The sequence below is a fragment of the Leptonychotes weddellii genome, chromosome 8, assembly GCF_054177405.1.
Source record: "Leptonychotes weddellii isolate Sample4059 chromosome 8, ASM5417740v2, whole genome shotgun sequence".
Classification (NCBI taxonomy): domain Eukaryota; kingdom Metazoa; phylum Chordata; class Mammalia; order Carnivora; family Phocidae; genus Leptonychotes; species Leptonychotes weddellii.
Genome location: NC_138376.1, coordinates 129,469,120 through 129,481,590, shown reverse-complemented (window position 1 = coordinate 129,481,590; position 12,471 = coordinate 129,469,120). Strand labels below are relative to the sequence as shown.

The 12,471-nt window shown below is 40.7% G+C and overlaps 1 protein-coding gene across 15 annotated transcripts in view; it reads right to left on the bottom strand.

Annotated features, from left to right (window-relative positions):
• AFDN (afadin, adherens junction formation factor) overlaps positions 1–12,471 on the bottom strand; it is a 126,371-nt gene that overhangs the window by 88,241 nt on the left and 25,659 nt on the right. For 9 of the 15 annotated variants that reach the window (XM_081829317.1, XM_081829312.1, XM_081829315.1 and 6 more), the window contains exons 3-5: positions 9,294–9,409; positions 7,242–7,405; positions 4,150–4,310 (exon numbers count right to left, since the gene is read on the bottom strand). In XM_081829317.1, the coding sequence (XP_081685443.1) occupies positions 4,150–4,310; positions 7,242–7,405; positions 9,294–9,409 (441 nt within the window). The remainder of the gene's footprint in view (positions 1–4,149; positions 4,311–7,241; positions 7,406–9,293; positions 9,410–12,471) is intronic. The other 6 variants (XM_081829313.1, XM_081829327.1, XM_081829319.1 and 3 more) reach the window with 3 other exon arrangements.

Sequence of the window (12,471 nt, the reverse complement as noted above, 5' to 3'; positions counted from 1 at the left end):
TGACATACACAGGGCATTTCGGGGCCAACCGCACTTTGAGGATCACAAAGTGTATATGCCCGAGTGTTAAGAAGGTTTTACAAAGTCCAGGGTCCAAGCTTCTTACAAGCTAGGGGTCTGATCGGCTGTGTAGTGAGTCAGCTCATGAGAATTTAGGGAGCCAATCCTCAGGCTAACCAGACAGGAAAATAACAGACCGAGCTGTCAGTCTCAGAAACCTTACCCACATGTGACCACGTCCCCCGTATTTTCTACCAATGAAACAGCCAAACTAGTAACTATAACAGGTTATGAAAATATATTTTCTAAGTCATTTATTAAAGACAAACAAAATAGCTAAACTTAATATATTTGACGTCCTTAATATTAACCACAAACAGCTATTTTGCTAATAATATTTAGTTTTTTAGGGTTTCCTGGGAGTCTATACAGAAAAAGGTTCCTTCTGCTCCCAACTATCTCTTTAACCTCTACTTCTTGGATGTTCTGCTAGTTTTCCTCCTAATTCTTTGGAGGTTTTTTTTTTCCCTCTTGTCCTTGCCTACTCCTCTTAACAGTGGCCTTCCCTTAAATTCTATTACCTGTATACTTTCTACCAAAAAGAATCTCACCCATGCCCAGTGTTGCTGTCTGGCAACCACAGATTACTCCCAAATCTCTCTCTCCATCTGACACTGCTGAGCAGAACCTGGTCTCGAGCCACTTAACTACCAGCTCAGAACACCCCCCGGATCACACCAGCAGCTCCACGAAACCTGTCTTCCACTCCCAAATATTCTCTCACTGTAGTCCGTCAACATGCATCTGGCTGGAAACAGGTGTTACAGTCTGCACCAGGCTTCAGTACACGGCTTCTGTCTGACCAGCCGCTCCCAGCAGCTGTGCTCAGAAACCCATCCCTCATGTGGGCAGCACGTACTCATTTCCAACCACAGTTCCCTCAGATCCATCCTCTATTCTGCTCCCACAGTAACCACTCCAGACCTGAAGCTTAGGCTAATTAAAACCCTTCTGAATCCCCACCTTAAAACTCTTCAGCAGCTCATTAACAGATCATATCCAATTTTTCCATCCAATTTTCCCAAATTTTCCCAATAAATATGGTTCACTGTGGGCACAGCCTGAAGTGACATGCAGTTTCCTGTAACAATACATATAAATGTTACATCCTAATCCACATTAAAAGCATATTTCCTCTAAAAATATTTTATTAAGTTACTTACAAAAATAAATGGATCCTCTCAGCTAGCTATGTTTATCATGACTCACACGTCCCTGAGCATACATGAATATTCCTCAAGGAATCACTGAGGAAAGGATCATTTTGATCATGTCAAACTCCTTCCTATGAGAATCCCTCCAGGTCTGTCAAGCGATGGGTCAGCATTATGTTAGGCATCTCTGAGCATTCCTCTTGTTCTTTCAAAGATTTTATTACCTTTCTTCTTCTTCATCTTTGTATTTTCTTTCCCTCTTCTTCATTTTTTTTTCCCTTGGTGCATATATTTCTAAGTTATTTCGAATCTTTCATCAAACATGACAGGATATATAGAAACAGACCATCACCTGGATCTCAGAGGTAACCTGTTACATTAATTATGGAACTAATAAGTAGCCCACTCGCCTAGCTGTTTCGAATCACTAACACTACACCTCCCACGAACACGCAACTAAGACTCAGAAGGGCGCTGAGGATCAAAGTAAACACATGATGGAGCCAGCTTCCATCAGGGCTAGCGGCCGTGGGTAATGCTACACTGAGTGCCCTATATGTGTCAGTTCCGAAGACATGGACTCACCGGCAGTTTCTGTCAAGTGAGCATATCCTATCAGAACCATGGTCCATAAACAACTTCATGAATGGAGAGGAGAGAGACTTACTAAGGAGAGCGAAGAACGCTGTTCGCATGAATGTAATACGAGTGTCAACACAGCCCCCCTTGCCGGATCTGACCTGCTGCCACATAGACATATTGGATTATAGTTACAAACGTGATCTGGGTAGGGGTTAAAACCCTTTGACTCAGGCTTGGACTCAAGAGGAGGGGTCCACAGTTAGAGAAACGCTGGCAGTCCCAACATTCAAAACCCTAAACCGAGTAAGCAAGCTAAGAGGTGTAGAGGACGCAACACGACACGAGCAGTTCTCAGGCCACGAGCATAAGGCTAGGAAGGACTGCAGAGCGGGTGGGTCCTGTGAGTCCAGACATTCGCAGAAAAGGCTGGATCAGTGATACAGTCCTCTCATACAAGGCTTCTTTTTGAAACTCAAAATGATTTATGCTATCATTTTTTAACAAGCAAAACTTAAAGTTTCTAACAAATATTTTCTTTGCTGAATATAATTATAGGTTAATTACAAGTAGAAGTTTTATGTCAAATAGCTAAATAGCTAAAAGTACACAAGTTCAATTTATAGCTAAAACAGTAAAGTCATTTGTTTTAACTCTCTTTATAATCTGTATTCCCTCAGAAACAGAGTAATCTCTAGTGTATGCCGGTAAGTGGAGAAGACAAGGTGGGGGAAAAGTGTACCCAGCACGCTGCCATTTAATTAAAGGGGCTGACAGGGACAAAAGCTGAACTTCTCTACGTATACCTTGTTTTGTAGATTTGACTTGGGAACTATTATAGTACATTAAATTTTTAAGAAGCAAACCTCTAAAATCAAAAGCAAAATAAAACAAACCTAAGTATAAATCAATATGAGCATATAACTACATAGACAGTAATCAATTCTGTGATTTCAAAACACAGTAATTTGACAGTACATCCTTATATATACTCACAGACAAGTCTCCCAAAAAGCTTAAAATTTTTTTAGTATCATATTGTTTGTTAATAATAGCATTATTTTTTTCATATTATTATTTATCATAGGGAAAAGCAAATAATTATGTTATTGGTGTTAGGTGGGAAGAGTAAGAGAAAAGATACTCAGATTTTCTGAAATCCAAGTAGTAAAAAAAAAAAAAAAGGGATTAAAAGTATTTCTAGCTCTGTTCACTAAATAGGATTAAAAGCAAACACTAGCCAGTAAGGAGGAGCACTCTTAGCAATCAAATACTTATCCCACTAAAAAGAACAAGGACTCCTTGAAGAAACAGCACCTTCCTAGCCTGGGGCAAGAAATGCACTAGGTGAGCCTAGATGTCCTGTCACACAGGAAGATGCTCCAAGGCCACTGGGGCCATGCGAAAGCCTGAGGCACCAGGTGGAAGAGATCCTCGCTGTCTCAAAGACAGTTCAAGAGTCAGAAGGACAGTAACTGCAACAGATGGAAAAATACTGAGAAGTTTTAACTCCATGAGATCATGAAAACATTTCATGAACACTGCTCACCTGTGGATGCTCATAAGGTAAGTATTTCTGCCACACTCCCTTCTCCCCCAAAAACCTAAACCTGCCTCTTCACCTAATGGAGGAAACAGAGAAAGGAGGAGGAAAAAATGGTAAACTACTGGATGCTGTCAGCAAAATCTACAAGACAAACAACCTACTAGGTTTTCCAAACAAACGCCCAGTGAAGCACACTGGAGGTGAGCTAAGAGACAGGATCAGGACCCGGAATGACAGACACGCCAAGCAGGTGCCGCATGCAGGTTCTACCCGGCCCTCGACGCGACTGGACAATAATCTGCAGCAGTCAGGAACATGTGAACAGTGACAGGACAGCTGATGGTATTAGGGTATTGGCTTCAATTCTTTTGTACGTGACAGTGGGACTGTGGTTTCTTCTGTTTTTATTTTTCAAGAATCCTTACCTCTAGGAAAATATATTGAAATATAAGATGAAATACTGAGAAATTTGGGATTTGCTTCAAAATAGTCCAGTTTGGGAACAGGAGCAATCCATGTAGGAGCAGAGATGAGACACGAGTTATTAGTTATGGAAGCTGGGCAATAAGTACCCAGGGAATTGTATCTTTCTGTCTTCTTTCATATATATTTTCCAGAATTCAGAAATAAAAACAAAAAAAGGAAGAGCCACACTGGGGAAAAATATGTAACTAAACCTATCTCTAAGTGACCGGAACTCCTGTGCCTAAGGCAAAGCTGGTCCTGGAGCAGACCCCCAGGGCGCACGGTGCCTTTACTGCGGCAAGGCCCGGGTCTGTGTCAGCGGCGGGGGACGCCTGCTGCGGGTACCTGAGTCAGGCCGCCCGTCCGAGCTCCGGAACTCCTGCATCCTCCTCTCTAGTTTCTGCTGCCGGCGACGCTTCATGACCACCTCCGGATTCGAAATCGTTCGGGTAAAGCTGGTTTCAGGCATGTCTTTGTAAACCTCAGCAGCCAGTCGGGAATTCTCACTGTAAGAAAAGAAAGGCACCGAGAGTATTTTCTTTTTTTTTTTTAAAGATTTTACTTATTTATTTGAGAGAGAATGAGAGAGAGCACATGAGAGGGGGGAGGGCCAGAGGGAGAAGCAGACTCCCCGCCAAGCAGGGAGCCCGATGCGGGACTCGATCCAGGGACTCCAGGATCATGACCTGAGCCGAAGGCAGTCGCTTAACCAACTGAGCCACCCAGGCGCCCATATTTTCTAAATGTTATATTAGAAAGAACTGCACTGTAATCAGACACACATCCCCGTGGCGGATGTCCCTGGACTTGCTCTGTCCTGTGCACAGTTGTGCCGGGGACAAGTGACCACGTGCTGACGAGTTCTGCAGATACAAAACGAAGTTCCTCTCAATACAAGCAAGACACTAAAGGGAAATTTATCATTAAAATCTCATGGTGAGTTTATGTGACTTAATTACTGTGGGTTCACTAATCAGGCTAAAAGAAAAATGTATAAATTATACATGTCAGGAATTTCCACCAGCGTTTTCCCAAAATAGACCAAATGAGTGAGAAAACATTCCGACCATAAGAAATAAAGGCTCGAATATAATTTTATTTAGTAAAAATCTCTCCTACAATTACAGTAAATGTTGAGCTTAAATAGCATGATTTTTTAACAACTAAATGATTTACCAACATTCACTTTCTTGAAGCTAAAACTTTCAAAAGGAAATGCTCCAGCAGTTCTTCTGACAAGGAGTTGACTATAGAGAATGAGGAGCTGAAGACTGCATTATTAAAGAAAGACTAATGGCTAAATTTTGATAAATACACTTTAATGATGTCATTTTTAATCATAAAAATAATTTAATTAAAAACCAATCAAGCATTGGGGCCCCTGGGTGGTTCAGTGGGTTGAGCATCTGACTCTTGGTTTCGGCTCAGGTCATGATCTCAGGGTCTGAGAGATTGAGCCCTGTGTTGGGCTCAGTACTCAGCAGGGAGTCTGTCTCTCTGCCCCTCCCCCTGTCCCCTGCTCCTTCTTTCTAACAACATAAAATCAAGCTTTGAATCAACCAAATTGAACAACTTAACTCATTTTAAGTTAACTAATTTTCTAAACACAGACAATATATCACCCGATAAACTAAACTGATAATTAGGACAAACTATAGCCTAAGTTTCAAATGCTCCTTTTCTTTGATATTTTTCATGTATAAGCAATATATTTATACAAGTTCTATTTATGCTAAAGAGAGCCTTACTATGGAACACTTTACTCAAGAGTTTACACTCATTACATAGACATCAGTGCCTGACAGATTAATACCTAAACCCACTTTGATGCAATCCAAAATGGGCTTGATTCCACTCTAAAGTAAACATCATTAACTAAGGAATGGTTAACTGTCCTCAAAAGATACAGAACACTGTATCAAATAACAAAGACTTGAAGAAGTCACTACAACAGGATATAAATGGTTAGTGAATGTGTAAAAAGACATCTACCTTGATAGGTAGATAAAATAAATTGATAAAATAAATTCGAGTTATTGGAGGTATTATACACTGTGGAGAAGGGAGTGTATGACAGTTCTCAGGGTGGGAGGACGCGAGCAGGCTCGTGGGCTCCGGAAGACACTTCCAGGGACAGCCTGGCGATGTATGCAGCCTCAGGCTGCCCCTGAGCTGTCTTCTAGAGCACTCCCAGAGTTGGAGAGCGAGGATGGTCACAGAAGTATTACTTGCAAGACCAAAAAACCTGTGAACTACCTATAAGCACACAAAAAGGGGCCAGTGAGATAAAATTTGAAAAAACTGTATGAGAGATTACTACATAATCGTTTAAATTCATACTTTTGTGAAAATACATAATTGTGAATATATATGCATTTATGGAATACGTTCTAGTGGAAAAATATCATGTGGAAAGCTCTAGTTTTAAAAGCCTATAATTGTATTTGTTTAAAAACTCTACATAAACATATGAATAGTATATATTTGTGTATCAAAAACAAACTACAGGGGCGCCTGGGTGGCTCAGTCATTAAGCATCTGCCTTTGGCTCAGGTCATGCTCCCAGGGTCCTGGGAATGAGTCCCGCGGTCGGGCTCCCTGCTCAGCAAGGAGTCTGTTTCTCCCTCTGCCTCTGCCTGCCGCTCACCCCGCTTGTGCTCTCTCTGTCTCTGACCAATAAATAAATAAAATCTTTAAAAACCAGTAACAAAAACCCTACGGCTCTCTTTGGGCTCCTGCGATGACAGGTTAGTCTGTCTTTCTGACAATCCGTACGCTCTGGCTTCCTAACACGCATGCCCGCTACTTTAGCACTGGAAGGACAGTGCGGACACTCTGCTGCCGTCCCCAGCAAGGCGAGGCGGCGCCTAGGAGGGAGGGCACAACGCACGCTGGCCTAACGAACGGCCGGACTCGGTCAGAAGTTCAATTGCCTTCCGAGAGCTAAGTACAACTCAGATGGGGCTGGTGTGACGAAGTAAGGAATGGGAGCCGGCGGGGCTGGAGTCAACTAGATGGTGCATTCGAACCTTAGCTGCCCCTGTCGCTGTTCTTGGCCACCTCTGATAAGTGTTCAGCACAGTTAGGGTCTGCAGGAAAGCACTGCTGCCTTAAGGACCAAAAAAGCCAGAAACAAAAGGCCAAAGATGAAGAGAACACGGACATCAATGGTCTACTCAGAAAAAACAATACTGTTCACCAGGTTGCTTCTTTGGGATTAGCAAACCCACGAGACAGGTATGGTGGGCCGTAAACCTTGCTCAGGTGAGACCCTCCACCTTCCCCACACACAAGAGCCAGAGGGTACCGAAATTAACTTCGTAACGGATGTTCGTTCTCTTCACAGTTTATCTGGTAATTTAACGAGGTCTGCTGCATTAGAAACATTCAGCTTATTAGAGCAAAAGGAAATAGGAGGTATTTCCAGAATTACTTACATGTCATCCCCTTGGAAAGGCCTATCGTCCTTATCAGACGCCTGCCTCACTGCCTCTTTTTCTCTCTTCTTTTTCTCCTTCTTTTCTTTCTTTGAGAGAGTTCTCTTGAAGTTCTGGATAACACCTTCTTTCTCCTGTTTTTCAGGTCCATTGCTCTGAGCCTTCTGATAAAAGTAGCATCATCACTATGGCGGTTGTTACATAGAACCACAGAAAGCTCTCTATGGCTTAGCTAACTTCATTTCACGTGTTAACGCCAACACCCAGCTACAATCGGGGGATGGAAATGTCCTTTACCTTGACTGGGCTGATGGTTACAGGTGTGTACTTAGCAAAACTTAATTAATGAATTATACATCCAAGATCTGTGCCTTTCACCGTGTGTATATTTTACCTCAATTCAAACAAAAAAGCAAGCAAACAGAAAACCAAACCCACTAAGAAAACTAGGGTGGGAATCATGAAATCTGATTTTCAATAAATAAAAATCCAAATAATTTACATAGTTACTTTTAAAAAAGAAGTCTAATCAAAATATGGAAATAACTGGGGTGCCTGGGTGGCTTAGTCGGTTGAGCGTGGGACTCCTGATATCAGCTCGGGTCATCATCTCAGGGTTGTGGAACTGAGCCCCGCATTGGGCTCTGTGCTTGGTAAAGAATCTGTTCGTCCTTCTCCCTCTCCCTTTGCCCCTCCCCCTGCTCTCTCACTAAGAAATAAAGTCTAAAAAAAAAAAAGGAAATAACTGCTTAAATCATCATCTACTTTATAGATATTTTCTCTAAGTTCAAAAGAAATGTTAAGCATACTGTAAGAAACTGGCTTTTTTGAAGCAAAATTGTAAGTACTATTTGTGCAAGAACTTCTAATCTCTTTTCCAGATCTTGTTTATCTGCTTGCTTATTCTTAATTTACAACATGGCCTGCTAGCAGACGACACAGACATTGTTTTTTTGGTATAATTAATAGGCTGACCGGTAAAGAATCAAGAAAAACACGGAGGAACGGTTACTGTATTGGGAAATAAAGCACCTTCTGTTTTATCTAAGTTAGCATTTCCATTTTCATTGCTAGCCATGTCAGCATTGTCCTAACCCGAATAAGACCTCTGACCCACATGAATGAGGATCTCTGGCCCACAGCTGAAATCATGGTGCAGAAATGAAATACCACAGGGACCAAAAAAGAGAGAGACGTTCACTATTACTTTATATGTATTTGCATCTGCTACAAATGCCAAGCCACTAAAGCCAAGGCCAAGAACACATTTCGTGGATCTAAAACTCTTCAACATGGAACACTAACATCACACAAAACAAAGTAAAAATTTTCTGTTTCCAGAAGTGACAATGGCACTCTCTTCCCAATCTGTTGAGGAAAATAAATAGAAGATGTTTCTCAAAATACTCTTGACCTCTGCATTTGCTATCACTTGTCAGAATGAATTCTAGTGTAAGATGCCACTTGATTTAGCACAGAAATCATAGTCAGTTTCAAATCTTATCTGTATTTCACAGTGTTCCACATGAGCACAGCGGCACAGGAATTCCAGACACCCCACCACCAGAGAAGGTCTGGTATCACTGCACTAATGCATTACATCAGCCCAGACAGTTGGCTAACTTCTAATCTTACACAGAGTACAGAAAAGGTTTTAAATGTGCCTTATTAAGTTGTATCTGAAAAGTCACACAAAATAGGTTGGGATTCTTATTAAAACATATTTTCAACTTCTAATTCGGTTTGAATTTCTAATTTGGAGCTGATTACTTGATCATTAAATCTTCTAATAACACAAGCTTCCATAATGCTTCTTTGCAAAAGTAAAGAGCAATATTAGGGATTAGTTAGTGAAACAGAGGATGAAACAGAGATAAGTAGAACTCCTTTCAATTTTTTTCTGGGAGGTGGGTAAAAAAGTCATTTAGGAAAAGCAGCAAACGGGAAAGTTCAGTGGAGTTCTAATACACTAACTAACATCACAGTCTCATGTTCGTCTTGGTCAGACCTGGGCCCGGGACACCATCAGCACGAGATGCGGAGGGATCCTACCTTAGGAGGAACGGCATCGTTCTCATTCTTAAGAACAAATCTGCCCTCTCGATCATCTTTATTCCAATTCAACTGAACAACTAGGGGCTTCTCATCTATATCCAATCTTCTTTCTTCTTCAAATCATGAAATGAAAAAAAGTTAAGTCATGGTTATTTAATGGCACTAGCTAATACAACATTCTCAAATACGTTTAATTTTGTAGATATAAATACCTTATTACCACAAGTACTTACTAACAGGCTGAAATGTAATTCAAAATGTTATGTGTTAGTTTTAATTATTTACCATTTTGTTGCCACTATAATATATACTACCATGTACCCAGTGCCAAACACTGACCAGGGATAATGCCCTTACAACATTTAGAATCCAACTGGGAAAATAAGAGAGATACACAACCTAGGAAAAAAAAAATATATAGGGCTTTGCTATCAGCCTAATTCTGTAAATCAAATTATCTCATATATGCAACTGGAGAATAAGGAAACAACATTAACGTAACACAGGAGTTCGGTTGACCTATGAGATTTCCTTCTCACACGAAAACGGCTGTACTCTTCTTTCTATCTCTCATCTCCCAAACTCACCAGGTCCAGCCCTCACAGCACGTCCCACCATGAAACCACCATCCCATCTCTTCGTTAGGACAGCGTTAGGTTTAGAGTATTCCTTCCTTGCTTGCTGCACATCTAACATGCCTCAGGGCATGCTGATCAGGAATGTGATGGAACAGGCTCCCTGAGGGCCTGGCACACCTCGGCCACCTATTAGAAGCCTACAGTCGGCCAAGATCATCCGTGTAACTGTCCATAGGATGTCTACAATGAGCACAGCAAATACAGGAGGTAGGGGCCAGCTGGAGAACTACTGTGGTAAAGGGAGCAGGAATTAACGGGGCAAATTTAAAGGATAAATAGACTTATACAGGCTTTTACTAAATACTGTATATAACAGCAATGTTAATTATAATACAGTAATAACAAATTCCAATTTATTATTTTATGAACCGAAAATATGACAAATGAAAATGAGAGCAATAAATTAGGGACTGGATGAAGTTTGAAATTCCTGCTACAAACCAAAATTACCAAGTTCTTCTTATTGCAAAGTTTGTCCTAGATCAAAATCCTTCATAGTATATTTTTAGAGAACTAATTTTAAGAACAACGGAGTCGAAATTGTAAAAGTCAAATAAAAGCAAGGGTGAGGTATTCTAAAGCATGTGAGCCTAACTATTAAATGTAAATACAGTCAGGGTCCTACCACAACTTTATAACTTTAAGATATCTTTCTGCCTTAGAGGTTCTCATATTGTTTTTTAACAGCAGAATCCTTTCTATTTTCCCAGTTGATTTCACATAAGGAATCCTAAAACACAGGAAGGATAAGAGTGGAGTCTCCCTGGTGGTAGAGTGCGGGTTGGGGCCTGGGATTCAGCGCACTGGACCTACAGTTCACAAGCATGAGGGGAGGTGCCCTGAACACTCGCTGAGGAGGAGTATTTTAAATCTTCAGGGAAATCAGTTGCGTCGGGCAGATGCTGCGTGAACTGCTAGACGCAGGCAGCCCCCAGTCCACACCGGACCACATCGTCCCTTCTGCTAGCGTCAGTGTCAATGTCAAGGTGGGATTTCCGTGGTGCTGGACAAAACCAGCAGCACTGCCCAAACCAGCAGGGATGGGAAATGAGGGCACATAAACCCCCATCAGGGATGAAAATTTTAGTTTTCCTTTCATTTTATGTGCACAATTTTTTCAAACATCTAGCAAGTTGTTAGAGCATATATACTTACTAACTTGTCTGAATCGAACTACTGAATAAAATGAAATGTTAGGTATTTCCTTTGGCCCAGAGGTGCCACTGAAAAATCACTGACACCCTAAGGGCTCCATGACCTGAAAACTGAGAACACGCAGACAAGGGCTCTCCCCGTGTCTGAGGCACAGGCGCGACCCACCGTGGTGAGCACGGACATGTGCGGGACAGAGCCAGATGTCCTGGCCGCTCTCCTCAGGGTGTGGTGAGACTTTCCCCTTCTTCTCCGCACACCTTCATTTTGTTCTCACCCCTTTACAGGTAAGATAGTTTACTTTTTAATTAAAGGAAATGTAAAAGAAAAAGTTTCTTTTAAAAAAATCAGAATCATTCCATTTGAAGATCTCAAATTCCAATCTTACATATTATTCCAAAGACTTCAGTTGGTGGTTTTCAAATGACCAAAAAGTGAAAACACAAAAAGGTCTGGAAGTGAGAGTATTTTCTTCTCGATAACCTGGTTCTAATGATTCTGAGTAAAGGAAAAACTCAACCTCAGAAAAACCATCCAAAGTGAAGTATCCTCTGTTGTCAAATCCAGTTTGGGTATCATCTGTGTAGTGGGATACCCTCATAACGTTAACAGAGTAATAAATGAATACGACCTATCTGATATTCTACTGGGGAAAAAAGTGTGTGGTCATACCCAAATTCCACACAATACAAAACTTTTCACCCAATTTCAAATATACACAGAGAGCTGTCATTTTGAAGTTAAGACAGATAACTTATGTTCAAGGACTTGGGGATGGAATTTAACAGGTATGTATGTAATCTTTTATTTGCTGCATTAATTGAGATTTGTATTTTTTATAGGTGACTCAATACTTCCAAAGCACTCATAAAAAATTCTTAGAAATTTCTACATTTCTAATCAGTCCAACTTAAAATTGCTACTTGATATAGATACATAGGATATTTTAAGAAATTTTAAACATTAAAAACAAGGAGAAATCACTAACTACATAAGACAATTTCCTCAAGATGCCCTAATTATTCCCAAATAATAATGAAAATATACTATCTCACATTACAAAATACTCATTTTTGTAAGACTGATAACTCATACTCATATAATATTTAACTGGGTTAAAATTAATTGTAATATTATACTCTACACATAAGAGTTACATCAACTATTGCTCCAAAAGCAATTAGCATATTGCATCATCAGTGTGTGTACGACGCCTGGAACTCCTGGCTAATTTTATGAGGAAATGTCATGCTACTTATCTCTGAAGAAATAAACATGTATTAAATTAACACATTCATTCTAACTTCCCACAGATGTGTGTGCCAAGCTCTCATAAGAACGTTTCGCAGACACACAAACATTTTGCCTGCCTGTCAAATGCTCCC